The 14,269-nt window shown below is 41.0% G+C and overlaps 1 protein-coding gene across 3 annotated transcripts in view; it reads right to left on the reverse strand.

Moving 5' to 3' along the window:
• The window catches only part of HSPBAP1 (HSPB1 associated protein 1), a 57,371-nt gene that overhangs the window by 23,038 nt on the left and 20,064 nt on the right, over window positions 1-14,269 (reverse strand). For all 3 annotated transcript variants that reach the window (XM_026647762.2, XM_026647761.2, XM_026647763.1), the window contains exons 2-3: window positions 11,099-11,284; window positions 1,954-2,138 (exon numbers count right to left, since the gene is read on the reverse strand). In XM_026647762.2, the coding sequence (XP_026503547.1) occupies window positions 1,954-2,138; window positions 11,099-11,284 (371 nt within the window). The remainder of the gene's footprint in view (window positions 1-1,953; window positions 2,139-11,098; window positions 11,285-14,269) is intronic.

Below are 14,269 nucleotides of genomic sequence, written 5' to 3' on the forward strand. Positions count from 1 at the left end.
CGATTGTGGGTAAAATAGTTTTTAACCAATGAGCTGAAAAGAAATTGGTAGGATTACTGATATCTTGGCACAATGGGCTTCTTTTTTACAATAAAAAAGCTACAGAAAGAAGAAATGCACTCAAAGAGGTGTTCCAACCATAACAGATGGCACATTACTTGTGAATTACATTTATTTCATTTTCTGCTTATAATGAAGTTAATCTGTATCCGTATATCACTTTAAAAGGACTCATTTCTATTTAAACTTCATGCATATATCTTGCTGCTGATTTATATCTCAAATGCTGTAATAAAATATCAACTGAACAAAAAAAATGTAAGATGCTAGATACTGCTCAGAGATTAGAATAATGGAATCATTACCTTAACCCACACAACTGTAAATGATAAACAGTGCAATCTAAATTTCAAACAACTTCTAAATGGCCCTATTAATCACTACAAATAACAATGTAGTTAGCCTTCTTTTCTCCTTCAAGTCACCTTAGGTAAATCTAAATAAAATCTAAATGAAAAAGGTGTTAACATCAAATTCATAGAACAAGGGAGAATTACTACTGTACAAATAATACTTTTGGGTGGCACAATAGTGCAGTAGTGCTTGGCAAATCCTGACAGTCTGTAGCAGACTGCAGGATTTCACTCCCATGCCAGTACAGTCTGCATATGATAAGTAGATAAGATTCTTAAACTCCTAATTATGTACTTGTGTGGGTGGGATGGAAGTTGCTTCTTTCAAGAAAATTTCTTACTGACCCACTGAAATAGCAGTTTAGGTAGATGTTCTGAACATGGTTATTTTATGTAATTCTCCCAATCTTGTGCCATAAACTAAGGGTCCATTGGGACAGTACTATATAGGGCCAAAATTCGAGGCAGTCATGTAGAGTCTGGGCAAGCCTGAAATGGTGCTAGAGCTTCCAATCTTGTTTAGCCAGAGAGAATTCCCCTCATGAATCATGCTGACATTAGCAGAGAGTAAACACCCCAACATTTAGAGTGGTTCAACTCGTACTGTATTATTTATTAAGCACTGGCAATGTGTTTGACATGCTGTACAAGAGCGTGCAGGCAGAGAAGGCCTGGAGAAAACTTGCAATGTGTCCCAAAACTTTGGCTTGGATGCGTGCTCATCCTTTCAAGAATGGGCTACTCCAGTGTATTTTAGCACTTTCACGAATAGTAAGGGCATAATCCTGCAAACACTTGTGCACTGGTCTTCAAGGATTATTTAATGAGGAACTGTGTGCCTCCTGAGTCAGTATACAGCTCAACAAAATGGCAGTGAAACTGTATTATGGTCTTGATACTGCAAATGGATCTATGCAGATGGGATCTTTGGGCCAGTGGAGCTCTACGGAAGTTAATGGAGCTGCACACAGGTGTAAGGGTCTTCCTGCATTGACCCAACTGCAGCATCAGGGCCTAGGTTTGGAAACTATCAAGCTTGCCAATTGCTTATCATATTAGTGGAATGATCAAACCTCATACTCACATCTTAAAACAAGAAAGCAGTGGAGGTTTTAAGCTGTAGAGGTCACATAAATGGCAATTTAAGGGCCTAATCCAAAGCCCACAAAAGTCAGTGGAAAGCCAGACACCCATTATCTTCAGTGGTGTCCAGAGCAGACCCAAAATTATGTATGGTTGGGTGGGAGGAAGAAGTTACAGCTGCTTTAGACAATTTGTTTTGTAACTCCTATAGTGATGTGTTTTATATGTCAAGAGTTCCCCAAGCCTGAGATGGGTGCTCTTTGGTGTGATATTTTTGTTAGACTGAAATCAAAATAAATAGGTATCCAATAAAACTGAAAAATTGGTCAAAGGAATAGAGAAGTGAAAAGGCTAGACAGATTTAAAAAACTATAATAAATCACTTACAATAATTAACCAACATCTTTAGGACATTTACCTGCATAGTTCTGAGTTGAAGGTAAAGTTAACGGTTTACCTTGAAAATTTCTGTCTTGTCTTCAAATATCCTAGCAATATATTTATAGTCAGCGTAAGCCCAATATTTGGAGGAATCGTAACAACTGAATGGTCTAGAGACACAAGTAGGCTGTCCAGAAGTCCAGGCCAAAAACTCTTCAAGTGTAGCTTCCACATAACTACACTTGGTTTCAAATTGAGGAGCTGGAGCAATATAAGAAAAGACAACATTACATGCATACTGAACACAGCACTATAAAAATAGAGATAGGGTGAAGCAGTTTAGCAGACGAAACAATAACTTTGTCTCAGCTTGGCCCACGGATTAAATGCAATATAAAATCCAAAGTGAAATTAGCTCGGTTGCCTCACCCCAACACACAACTGAAAATAGACCACATCACCAAGCTCATGACTAATTTAACACAATTGACAGTCAGTCTGTCCTTTAATTAGTCTCTCTCCTTAAAGGTTCTCTCTCACGTTCCTCCCACCACCACCTTTATTGAGGCTTCTTTGATTATGGAGCTGGACTCTAACTTTTCTCCTCTTATCTAAGGGAATAACTAAATCAGCACCATTTTACAGAAGCAGCAAATAGTGGATCCCTACACATGGCCAATAATCCATCTGAAAGGCTGTCACTATTTTTCAGCACTTATGGATAAAGCATCTTGCAGCATCCCCTGCCAGCCATAAAAGATTCACTAGGACCATTACCCCAATTGAAGCAAGCGTTCTTTCCTCAGGAATAGATATACAAGATAGGTAATTTTTATGTATAACAATTTTATGGTATTATATCACAAAAAAAGGATTTAAAGTACTTCCACAAATGGGAATCAGCTCACAAGGCTGAATTCACTGAAGCTGACAGAATGGCTGTTTGGAAATTCAGTGAAAAACGCTCTGTATCTAACTCTGTTTGGGAAACATTTTTAAAACTTTGTTCAGGATATAAAATACAGCCACAAAGATCTACGCTATAAATGCCCTGGAGTCCTCATTGTGCTAAGAGAAAAGGGATCATTAGCCCATATGTGCAGGGCTTCTGGCAAAAGGCTTGAATTTTGATTCAAAATATCGCACAAATACACCCATCTCTCTGCACAAAATCCTATTATGCTGATCTGTGTGTGCAGAGAACAGTGGCAAGAGGAAACATACCACAACAGAAGCAACCAAAATAAATAGGTGGATCAAGTCTAATTATTACAGACAATCCATATGGCCAAGTCAGTAAAGATTTGCGATTCGTAGGGGATCATCAACTGAACTTGAACTCTTAGCACGACGCTGTGGCCAAAAGGGTTAAAGCAATCCTTGGATGCATAAACAGGGGAAACTTGAGTCGGAGTTAGGTAAGTTATTATATCTCTGTATTTGGCTCGGGCCGGACCGCTGCTGGAATATTATGTCCAGTTGTGGGGTCCACAGTTCAAGAAGGATGTTGATAAATTGGAGACGGTTCAGAGGAGAGCCATGAGAATGATTAAATATATGCCTTATAATGATAGACTCAAGGACCACGATTTATGTCACTTAAGAAAGAGAAGGTTAAGGGGGTGGCTTGATTACATTCTATAAGCTGCATGGGTAACAAATCTTTAATAATGGGCTCTTCAATCTAACAGAGAAAGGGATAACATGAGTCAATGGCTGGAAGTTGAAGCTAGACAAATTTAAACAGGAAATAAGGTTTCATTTTTTAACAGTGAGAGCAACTAACCACTGGGAAAAACTTATCAAGGGTTGTGGTGGATTCCCCATCATGGACAATTTTAAAATCATGATTGGATGTGTTCCCAAAAGATCTGCTGTTGGAATTGTTTTGGGGAAGTTCTATGACCTGTGTTATACAGGAGGTCAGACTAGATGCCCACAATGGTCCCTTCTGGCCTTGGAATGTATTAATAAAAAGCTGTTGTGTGTGGAGCTGCTGAAGAGGATGTTATCCAATCCCAAATCTGGGATAGGCTGCAGTGCAGCCGTGGTCTGGCTGCTATTCCAGCCTTTAGTTTGAAATAATGTCCACAGTACCGCCATGCCTTGTACACTGGGATTCCTAGCCAATGGATTCATGTAACAGTGGAGTCAGAGGCCCAATCCTGAACTCTTTCCTTCACACAAGTGTATTCAGAGCAGACATGGAGGTCACCTCCCCACTGCACAGGTCCCCTTGCACAGCTACTCTGCCTACAAACATGTGCCCTGTGCAGTCCCACGGCACAAAAGCCTTTGAGTGGGCTCTGTGCTAATGGGTGAATTTGTCCCTTTGGGTGGGATTTTGCAAAGCACTCAAAGTTGGCTAACTCTGCTCCCATTGAACTCAATGGGGGATTTTTATCATTGACTTCAATAGGAGCAGAGTTAGGCCAATGCTGAGCATGTCTGAAAACCCTTAGCAAATAAGATGGGGGAAAAAATAGAACCCGGGGGTTGTAACAACTGTGTGAATCTGTTAAGTCACCAGCATCATCAGTTCTGTTAACCATACCATAAAGGTTGGCACTATTACAGAACAGAGCATTGTAAGTCTTCACTGCACAGAAGACGGAGGGTACTGAATCAGCATGAACACTGGTTTTACTATCATTGCCCTCTTGTCCCAGGAAGATTCTGGTACACTATTTCAGGTCAAGGTCAAGTAGCATGGGAAGGCCTACATTGTTGTTGCTGCACCATAGTGCACATCACCTTTGGCTTATCAGAGACCTTCATTTCCCATCACAGCTAGTCCTGCCAGCTTCAGATATACTCATCCAGAATGTAAAATGAAAAATTACATACTGTACTATAACCATTACTGATGGGAAAAATTACTACAGGCTGCCTGAATGGCAATGAAACAGCAGTAATTTAACCTTGAACAACTTGCACACAGCTGCTTAATAAGGGAATCCTTTTATTCTTGCACAATAGTAAGAGCTCTGGGGGAATTCCTCATTGCTATCATGGCAATTCCCATACAGTCTCATACATTTGTTCTGATTTCCTTTGGGCAGGTGATCAGCTCTCTTAGGGCTTGTCTATACTACTACTTAAACTGATGTAACTTGTATCGCTCTGGGGTGTGAAAAGGCACCCCCTGAGCAACGTAAGTTAGATCGACTTAAAGCAGCATCTACACTCTGCTATGTCAGTAGGAGATGCTCTCCCACCGACCTAGCTTCCACTTCTCATTGAGGTGGAGTAATAGAGCTGACGGGAGAGCGCTATCCCGTTGGCACAGCATGTCTTCACCAGACGCGCTCCAGCAGTAGTGAAGACAAGCCCTTACAAACTTGCACTGTCACCCTGTCATTTTCTACTGTAGTACTGTTGGTAGCAGCTCTCCGTCCAGCTTATTTTCAAGTTTATTAGCTAAGAATGTCAGATAAGCTTAGTATTTAGCAATATATAACTTGGCTTGGTGCTATATAAGGGCTTCCTCCAGAAATCACTTTTCCCTGCATAAGAATTGCATTGAAGACCCAAGAACCACCCCCCCATCTTAAAATCTTATATCTGATTCATCCTATGTGTTGCAGTCCAATGCTGCCTCCAAATATCCAGTCATTAATGCAGTGCACATCATTTCGCTAAAGGATGGGCTGATGTAAAAATGATATAAAAGGTATCAGAACTATTGAAGACAGTTCAGTATCTGAATTATTTTGATGAGAACAAAGAGTGCCCATGATACTGCCTGTTTTATGAGATAAGATAGAAGCAACTATTTTAAAGTGAAGAAATAGGGTATTTCTAACTTTCCATGTATTACACAAAAAGCTTTATTTGGAAAATTCCAACTATGAACAGTAAATCCTGCAGACTATTGAAGACGGTTGTTTCTAGGCTGTAACTTCCTCAGGGCAGGGATCTTGGTTTAATTTAGATTTGGTTCAGGATCAATCACACTGTGGATAATGAATAATAAACAACAAAAAACAAGTATTTAGAAATCTAGAAAAATGGAGATGTCTACTGCAGCCTGTATGCAAGTGTCAGTGATCAGAATTGGAAAGCAAGAACATGAACAGGCTTCTGACTATTTAGTGACTGAAGATTGAAGAATTTTAAAAATGAGATCATTCTTAGAGTAAACCAAACAATTCTAAACTGGGCTAGCAGTGCTGTGCATTGACGATATCGGAGTTTGATGCCTGTCCCTGATCTCTCATTCCCTGCACTAGTGCTGTGAACTCAAACTTGCGAGTAAGATGGAGTACTTTGTGCAGAACATCAGCTCACCTACCTGCTTAAGCACTGGCATTGACAGAAGGCTGAGAAGGGACATAAGTCTTCAAATATATAAAAGGTTGTGATACAGAGGTCGGTGATCAATAGTTCTTCATGTCCACTGAGGGTAGTACACCTCTACCTCGATATAATGCTGTCCTTGGGAGCCAAAAAAATCTTACCGCGTTATAGGTGAAACCATGTTATATTGAACTTGCTTTGATCCACCGGAGTGCGCAGCCCCCTCCCCCCCGGAGCACTGCTTTACCGCGTTGTATCCAAATTCATGTTATATTGGGTAGCGTTCTATCGAGGTAGAGGTGTACAAGAAGTAATTGTTGTAATTTGCAGCAAGGGAGATTTAGGTTAAATATCAGGAAAAACTTCCTAATTATAAGGATACTTAAGCACTGAAATAGGATTACCTAAGGAGGTTGTAGAAACCCTGTCACTGTAGGGTTTTAAGAACAGGTTAGACAAATACCTATCAGGGATAGTCTAGGTACATTTAATCCTGACTCAGTGCAAAGGGATGGACTAGATGACCTCTTGTGGTCTCTTCCTGCCCCACATTTCTATGATTGTATGATACCAACTGCTGTTTCATCCAGAAGGATGGTGTCTGCAATGCAGGGCCTCTTAGTAGAAGTAGGGGAAATGCAATACCCGAAGGCTCCAATAAAGATGCATGGCTCCACCTTTTTATGTATTTTGATTTACCACCCTACCAAACATCCATCCACATCTCTAGGGACCCTAATTATTTAAAATAACAATCCATGTAGAGAATAACTACTTAGCAGTATAACAAAGCGCACGCACACTCACATACCAAAATTCAATAAAATAGCCAGGGATGTAAACATCCAAAGAACAGACCACCACATCCAGCATCCCATTATCACCCAAGCCCTCAGCCTTCCCCCAAAGCCTTAGCAGATGGTGTCATGATTACAGGGCAAGCTGCATTTCACTTCCCTTCACAGGCCCCCTTGAGTGCACCCCTCAGGTGACAGGCTTGGCTTTCACCTCTCTTGAGGATGGAACCCCACAATTCAACTACTCTTGGACTGGATCTCTGGGTTGCAGCTCCGCCGTTTCCCAACTGCGTAATACAACAGGCCCGGCTCTATTTGGCGCCTGCAAGAAAACTTTTCTCTGGGAGTCTGTGGCCCACAGTTGATTAACGGGACCCCAAACCAGCTTCTTCGCATATTGTTTATTCATCCCAAGGGATCGTAGCAAGCAGAGAAAAGGGTTAAAACAATGGAAGTCTATACGCATTTTGTCTCACCTAAACTTTATCCTTTCCTTGCAAGTTTTGCGAAGCTCCCCTGAGTCCAGCTATCTCCATCTCTGGGGTGGGAGAGAGAGACTGCGCAGCTACATTCTCTCAGCATCTCTCCGCTGCAATCAGGAGGTGTGGTTGCAGCAGATGTAGTAATACCCAAACTAGCTTTGATCTAGCTAGATTAAAGCTAGTTTGGTATGTCTATACATGCTGCAGCCACAGCTCCTGATTGCAGCGCAGGCATATCCTGTCAGAGACTAACCTTCAGCAGCTGCTACTTGCTCCCCCCACCTTCCTCTAGGCCGGTGGTTCTCAAAGCGGGTCCGCCGCTTGTTCAGGGAAAGCCCCTGGTGGGCCGGGCCGGTTTGTTAGCTGCGGGAAGCGGCGCGGGTCGAAGGATGTGCTGGCCACCCTTCCCGCAGTCCCCATTGGCCTGGAGTGGCGAACCGCGGCCAGTGGGAGCCGCGATCGGCCGAACCTGCGGACGCGGCGGGTAAACAAACCGGCCCAGCCCGCCAGGGGCTTTCCCTGAACAAGCGGCGGACCGGCTTTGAGAACCACTGCTCTAGGCAGCGGGCTTTAACGGTTTAATGTCCCTTTGATCCTAAACTCTGGCCTTGAGAAAATAAAGCTATTAATCTGGGTGGAGCCAGGCAGGTAGGCATTTCCCGATCAATAATCCCTCGACCACTCTTGGTATTCTCTCTGGATGAACCTTTGTCATTGTTTTATTCCCTGCTTGTTCTTTCCTAACAGCCTCCTTTGATATAACTTTGTGTAGTCGGACAGAATAATATCAGCAGGTAAGCTGAGGCACCGATCATATTCATACACACAATACAGATATCTCACTTGTTCTCCACATCTGGTCTGTGGAATATGCACTAAAGATCAGTTGGCAACTGGCTATTTCAGACTAACAGGAAAAGCAAGTGCAGAGCCAAGTGCTTGCAGCAGCTCCCTCTCCTTTATACTGAATGAGTTTCAGTTTGAGGGCCTCCACAAGCTATAGCTTTGACTGTGTTAGAAGGTAATATAGGTGGTCTCTCAGGTAGGCAGGTCCCAGGCCACTTAGGGCTTTATAGATCAAAATCACCATCTTAAACTCCTGCCAGAAACCAATAGGCAGCCAGTGCAGTTTAGAGTGATAATACTGTTGGCTTGCAACAAAATCCCCCTTTAAACAAGCGATTTGTCTCAGTCTGAAACAGCTTCTGAATGGATTTCAGGTGTAGCTCCAGGTTGAGCACATAGCAATAGTCTAATCTTGAGGCAATGAACATAGACAATATCTGTATCCGAAATAAATGTTTGCAACCCTCTAGCCAGGCCTGGATGGAAAAAGCCATCCTGTTGTTACGCTGACCACTGATAGGATCATCTAACACCACCATTATATTGTAAACTAAGGTGACTAATGGCAGGTGAACACACTCAATCAGCGGGGCCAATATAATCTTTGCTATATCCTCCAGTTCCTCCCTATAATCTATAGTATCATCAGCACCTCATTTTTGTCTGGACAAGTGATCCTGGATCTGGATAACAGTGATAGGAAAGAAAGGGCCAAGAACACCCCTCAGAAAAACAATGTTAATGCACAAGATAGCAAACAACCTACTTATTTCTAGCAACACCACAAACATATTACATTATTTTAGACTCTTAGGCGGCTTATCTAACAAATTCTTACCATGTAACGCTTTCTGTTGCAACAAGATCCTCACTTAGCTACAGTACAACCCCTGAGGGCTCTACTCATTTTCTTAAAGACATTTGCAACCTCTATTAGCATATAACAGTGTGGTCCTGGAGACAAAACTGATTTCCTAGAGACCGGTTGTCTCCAGGGATCAGCAATGAAGGGCAAGACATACGAGGACTTTAATCTTAAAATATGAAGACTCTAACTGTTTTGAATCCCTGATGACTGAAAGTTGTTGTTATACAAGGACTCTTATCAAGAAAGTTGGTGTCAGTCCAATTCTTGACAGGTGTTCACAACTGGAACTCTAGTTGCCAACCTCAAGAAAGATGCCTAAGATTTGACAGACACTGAGACTAAATTACCCTTTCATTCCTATTGGTGCTTCCTCCATGTTAAGGTGGAAGTACATTAACAGAGCATTGTGGAGAGCTTCACGGCCATTGCCTGTATTGTGCTAGTTTCCATTGGTATCAATATGGTACCATCTGTGAAATGGCGATGATAATAATAATGGCTGCTTAGATAGCACTTTTTATCAATAGATCTTAAAGAGCTTTACAAATGAAGTCAGTGTCATTATTCTAATTTTACACATGGGGAAACTGAGGCACGGGGGGGAATGACTTGTTGAAGGTCACCCAGCGGGTGGGTGGCATAGCCAGGAATAGACTAATACCCAGGTCTTCTGTGTATCAGTCCAATACTCTCACCACTAGTCCACATGTCAAAGGGGTGAAGTGAAGATTAATTCTTGTTTGTAAAGTGCTTTGAAAACATAAAATGCTAAGTATTACATATCTGGCAGTTCTTGTATTCCACAATAACCCAACATATACTTTGTCAATTCCATGCTTGTTAGTATCTCATTATACTTATTACATACTTTTATCTTCCTGGTGTTGCTTTGACTCATTAAAAAAAATATATTAAATCTTCCTAATTAATTAGCTAGTGTGTGTGTGTGACACTGCCCTCTACTGGATAGACTCAGAACTGTTTAATTATGTCGTGTCTGGACCTGATTGTAACCACAGACAGTAGTCGCTAAAAGGCTGCTTCATTCCACCCCTCCTCCCCACATAGGGGTAGAGCTTTGGTTCTGCCCTCCCAACACAATGGCTAATGCAGCAGCACCTTTGAGCGGGGGGTGTACGCTGGAGCAGGTATAGGGATGGAGCAAAGTATATCGCCACCCCCTTAGCAGGGAGAAAGTAGGAGACAGGCTGTGGCTTTGACTCACAACCTACTTTTCAGTCTGCTATTTAGGCAGGGTATACATGGGGCTTTCGGCAAAGCCACAATTGACTCAAGTCTTATTCTTAGAGCAGGAGGTTCTGTGTTCTATCCTGTATGCTGTCTTGAAGCTCACGGTGGCTATGGCAAATGCTTTTATTAACACTTTGTACTTCTATAGCATCTTTTATCAGAGTATCTCAAAATGTTTCAACAAACAGTAATTAAACTCCCTGTAAAACAGATGAGGATTACCTCCATTATACAGATGAAGAAACAAACAGGTTGGTTAATGGCATGATTTTCAAATATGCACAGCCCAGCAATTCCTATGGGGATGCTCAGCACCTCTGAAGATCTAAATCATCACTTACCATCTAAAACATCTAAGTGATTTAGGGATGACCACACAGCAATTATGTAACAGAGCCAGGAAAGGAAACCAGGATTTATGATTCTCAGAAGTCAGCTCTAACCATTAGACTTACTGATCCAAATGTTAAAAGGGGAAGAAAAAAAAGAGAGCCAGTGAGAGAGAAAGATGAGACATCACTGGCTAAAACAAACCTCCCATTTCATTCCTCTCACCCACAGTCTTTGTTAGATGTAATGTACTGTGAAAAGAACATTTGGCATGAAAGCATTGCAGAGGATTAAGGAGGATATTAAACAGAATTTCTAAATGTAACCTAATGCCATCTAAAATCCTACCTGCGTCCCTTTTCTTCATTCCAATCCTAAACCGTATTGTCTTTCCATCCAACACCTCAGAAAGATATTTAGCATTCCAATATAGTACTGGCCAATCGAAAACCATGTTACAAAACACTGCAGGTTGTTGTAGACACATCACAATTTCCTTGGCTTTCTCTGGAGTAAAAGGTTTGACGTCTTCACCTTTGGAAAGAAACAAACAGTTGTAGAGAGATGATTTCACAAATTACTAATATCTCCCTCGATGATGGTTGATTTTTTCTATGTACTTGTTATATTTGTTTAATGAAAATTCTATTGCAATTCCTGAGAGGTCATACCCTATCCTAAATCAGAATTTAAAGAGGCACATTAACACCCAGAATACAAACATTGGTAATTATTTATGATTTTCAGTTCCCTAATGTAGAATGTAGCCCAGTGGTTTAGAATTACTCTGACAATTAAGAGCTTTGTGATTAATGTCCAAAGTTTAGAGAATATAAATTTTATGACTAACATTCCTTCTGTGCAGGGTTCCTTCTGAAAAGTGCAGCATACCATCAGAGATGGCACACCGAGTGCCTAATGCATCTGACTTTAACCAATGTATTAAACATTCCTTTCAGTGCAATCACAACAGCAGATATCTCAAAAGCTAGATATAGATCTATTTTAAATTATTTTCACCTACAGGTTTTTAAAAGACAAAAGTGCCAATCCAAGGACTATGCTAATCCCAGATTTCAATTTAGCCCTTAGTTGTGGAAAGATTTATATGCCCCACTGAAACTGTCAAGCTGAAAAGTTGGCAACTTTGTATAAACTCGGCAGTTTTACAACTTCCCTTTAGGAATGTGTTGAGAGATAAAGTTTCTTTAAAAAAAAAAACAGCTCCACAGTGTTGGGGCAGTGGACTACATTTCTGGATCATAAAAAACTATAAATTCATTATTCTAACCTCTAGTAAAATTAACTCATCCAGAATTTGTATCCACATAATGCAAAAAATTGAGAAGGACTAATAACTTTGTTTTGTCACACCCAACTCTGCCAATTTCCTCCTCCTTTTAAAAAAAATAAATAATTTTTTTTTGGGCCAAATCATGGCCCATGCCGCACAGTGCCTAAGCACGTCATAAGGTGGCCCCTTATTCCCTTGTGCTAGTTTCCCCTACCACCACTCCAAGTATGGAAGGGGAAGCAGGATCTGCAGAGCCACTAGTTCTCCCAAGTGTGTGGGAAGGGGTGGAGTCTTGGTTCTACACTCTCTACCCCTCCAGTGTGTTAGGCAGCATACCTGTGCCAGCATGCCAGAAGACAAACCTTGCACTAGGTATAGTCCTAATGTAGAGTACTCTCTCCTCAGAGTGGCAGGGAAACTGAAAAGGTAATTGTGACTGTGAAAGTGAGTCTCCCTAGTAGGCTGCTCCTAGGGCAGTACCCCATGCTGGCTTTCACTCTGGGTTCATGGCAGTGCCATGAGAAAGCCAACTATTATTAATTCATGAATAAATACTTTCACTGGCGTAGTGCCTAGAGGTTCCAATCACAGACTGGCTCCCTATTATGCTACGTATGATACACACATATATGAAAAGATGGTTCCTGCCCCAGTACAAAACAAGAGACAACATGTGGATAAAGCAAAAAGACAGGGGAAGCACAAAGTAACAATGAGACAAGTCTGGCTCATGTAATAATCAAGAGGCCCAGCACACCTACTGCGTAACCATTTAAAAGGCATTTGTAGGTGAGTTTTAAAGCAGGGGTTTCAAAGGGGACAGCGGAGTGGCCCGGGAGATTTTTACAAAGGGCAATTCCCATTTGCAAGGTGTGGTCTGAGGGAAAGCACAAAAATGCCTGATGGAAAACTTGACCAATAAGCAATAAAGGCACGTACTGTGTTACCGTATTTCCCATGGAATAAAAAGTAAAGGTATCCCATCAGAGGCACTGGTACTGAATAATTAACAATTACTGCACAAATGATAAAAGTTCATTTTGTAAGTTTTTCTTGGAGAAGAGAAAAGTTTAGCAAAGATAAAGTTCCCGGTCCTTGGGGGACATTAGCAATGGTCAAACTGATGTGGATCTGACTGATAAAACAGAAAAGTAACATTACAAAGATATTGTTTCCAGTGGAAACCGGGATGTCAAAGAATGTAGCTACCTGAATTCAAAAGCGCAGACTGCGTGATCACCAGCATTAACCAAATATCAGCTTTCCACCCTGAAAATTATACTGCTGTTGGCAAAGCCAAGAAAACCACAAATGCACTATGGGCTCAATCTTGCAAAGTGCTGAGCAGACTGGCCCCAAGTCAGCAAAGTGCTTAAACATGTGAATACTGTAGTTCCATTGAAACCAGTGGGACTGCTTACTTGCTTAAAGTTAAGAATGTACTTAAGTGCTCTGCTGGGCTGGGGCCAGAGTGTTTAGTATCTTGTAGGATTAAGCCCTATATAAAAGCTTCCTTGCCTCATATATTATGCTTCATATGAAAACTCCGTTCAGTTTCTTTACTCAGTCTAGTTGTCCCTAGAAGTCATGGTATCATTTATTTTAGAAAAACACAAAGCCCTTGCACTTATCAAACGAGATGTAGAAGGGACAATGTGATTTGGTTTCATACCATGTAGAAGTGGAATAACATAAGCAAAGATCTGATTTTGTGAGCCATACAAGACTTCCACAGGTTCAGTTTAGATACCCAAGAGAAAGAACAATGTTCATTAAAAAAATTCTTCAGCATACACAGCAGTTTTTAATCAATCAATAAATGTTTAGAAAATATAAAAATAACTGGATATCCTAGATTTCTATATTCCTAAACGCTATGGAAAGGTTAATTTTGTCTGGCAAGAAACTGGTATGTTAAAAAAGGAAGAAGAAAAACAGGATGGAGTTATTTAAATCAAAGCAATTTAAATCAACAAGTGGAAAGCCTTGAAATCATTGATCTTCATCTGTTTCATTTGTTCTCTAGTTAGTTTCTAAATAAACGTGCATTTTCCCTGGTTGATATAACTATTAAAACATGTTGATTTACAACTAAATAGAGCCTTTTCACTAGATTTGGTACATTGTTTTGCTACCTAGGAGGGTAAACTGCAACTATATACATTTAGGTAAGCAATTACATAGCTTAACGTTTTCAGATTCTTAATTGTAAATTTTTAGTATGT

This window comes from Terrapene carolina, unplaced genomic scaffold (assembly GCF_002925995.2).
Source record: "Terrapene carolina triunguis isolate 2854851 unplaced genomic scaffold, T_m_triunguis-2.0 Scaffold62, whole genome shotgun sequence".
NCBI lineage: Eukaryota > Metazoa > Chordata > Testudines > Emydidae > Terrapene > Terrapene triunguis.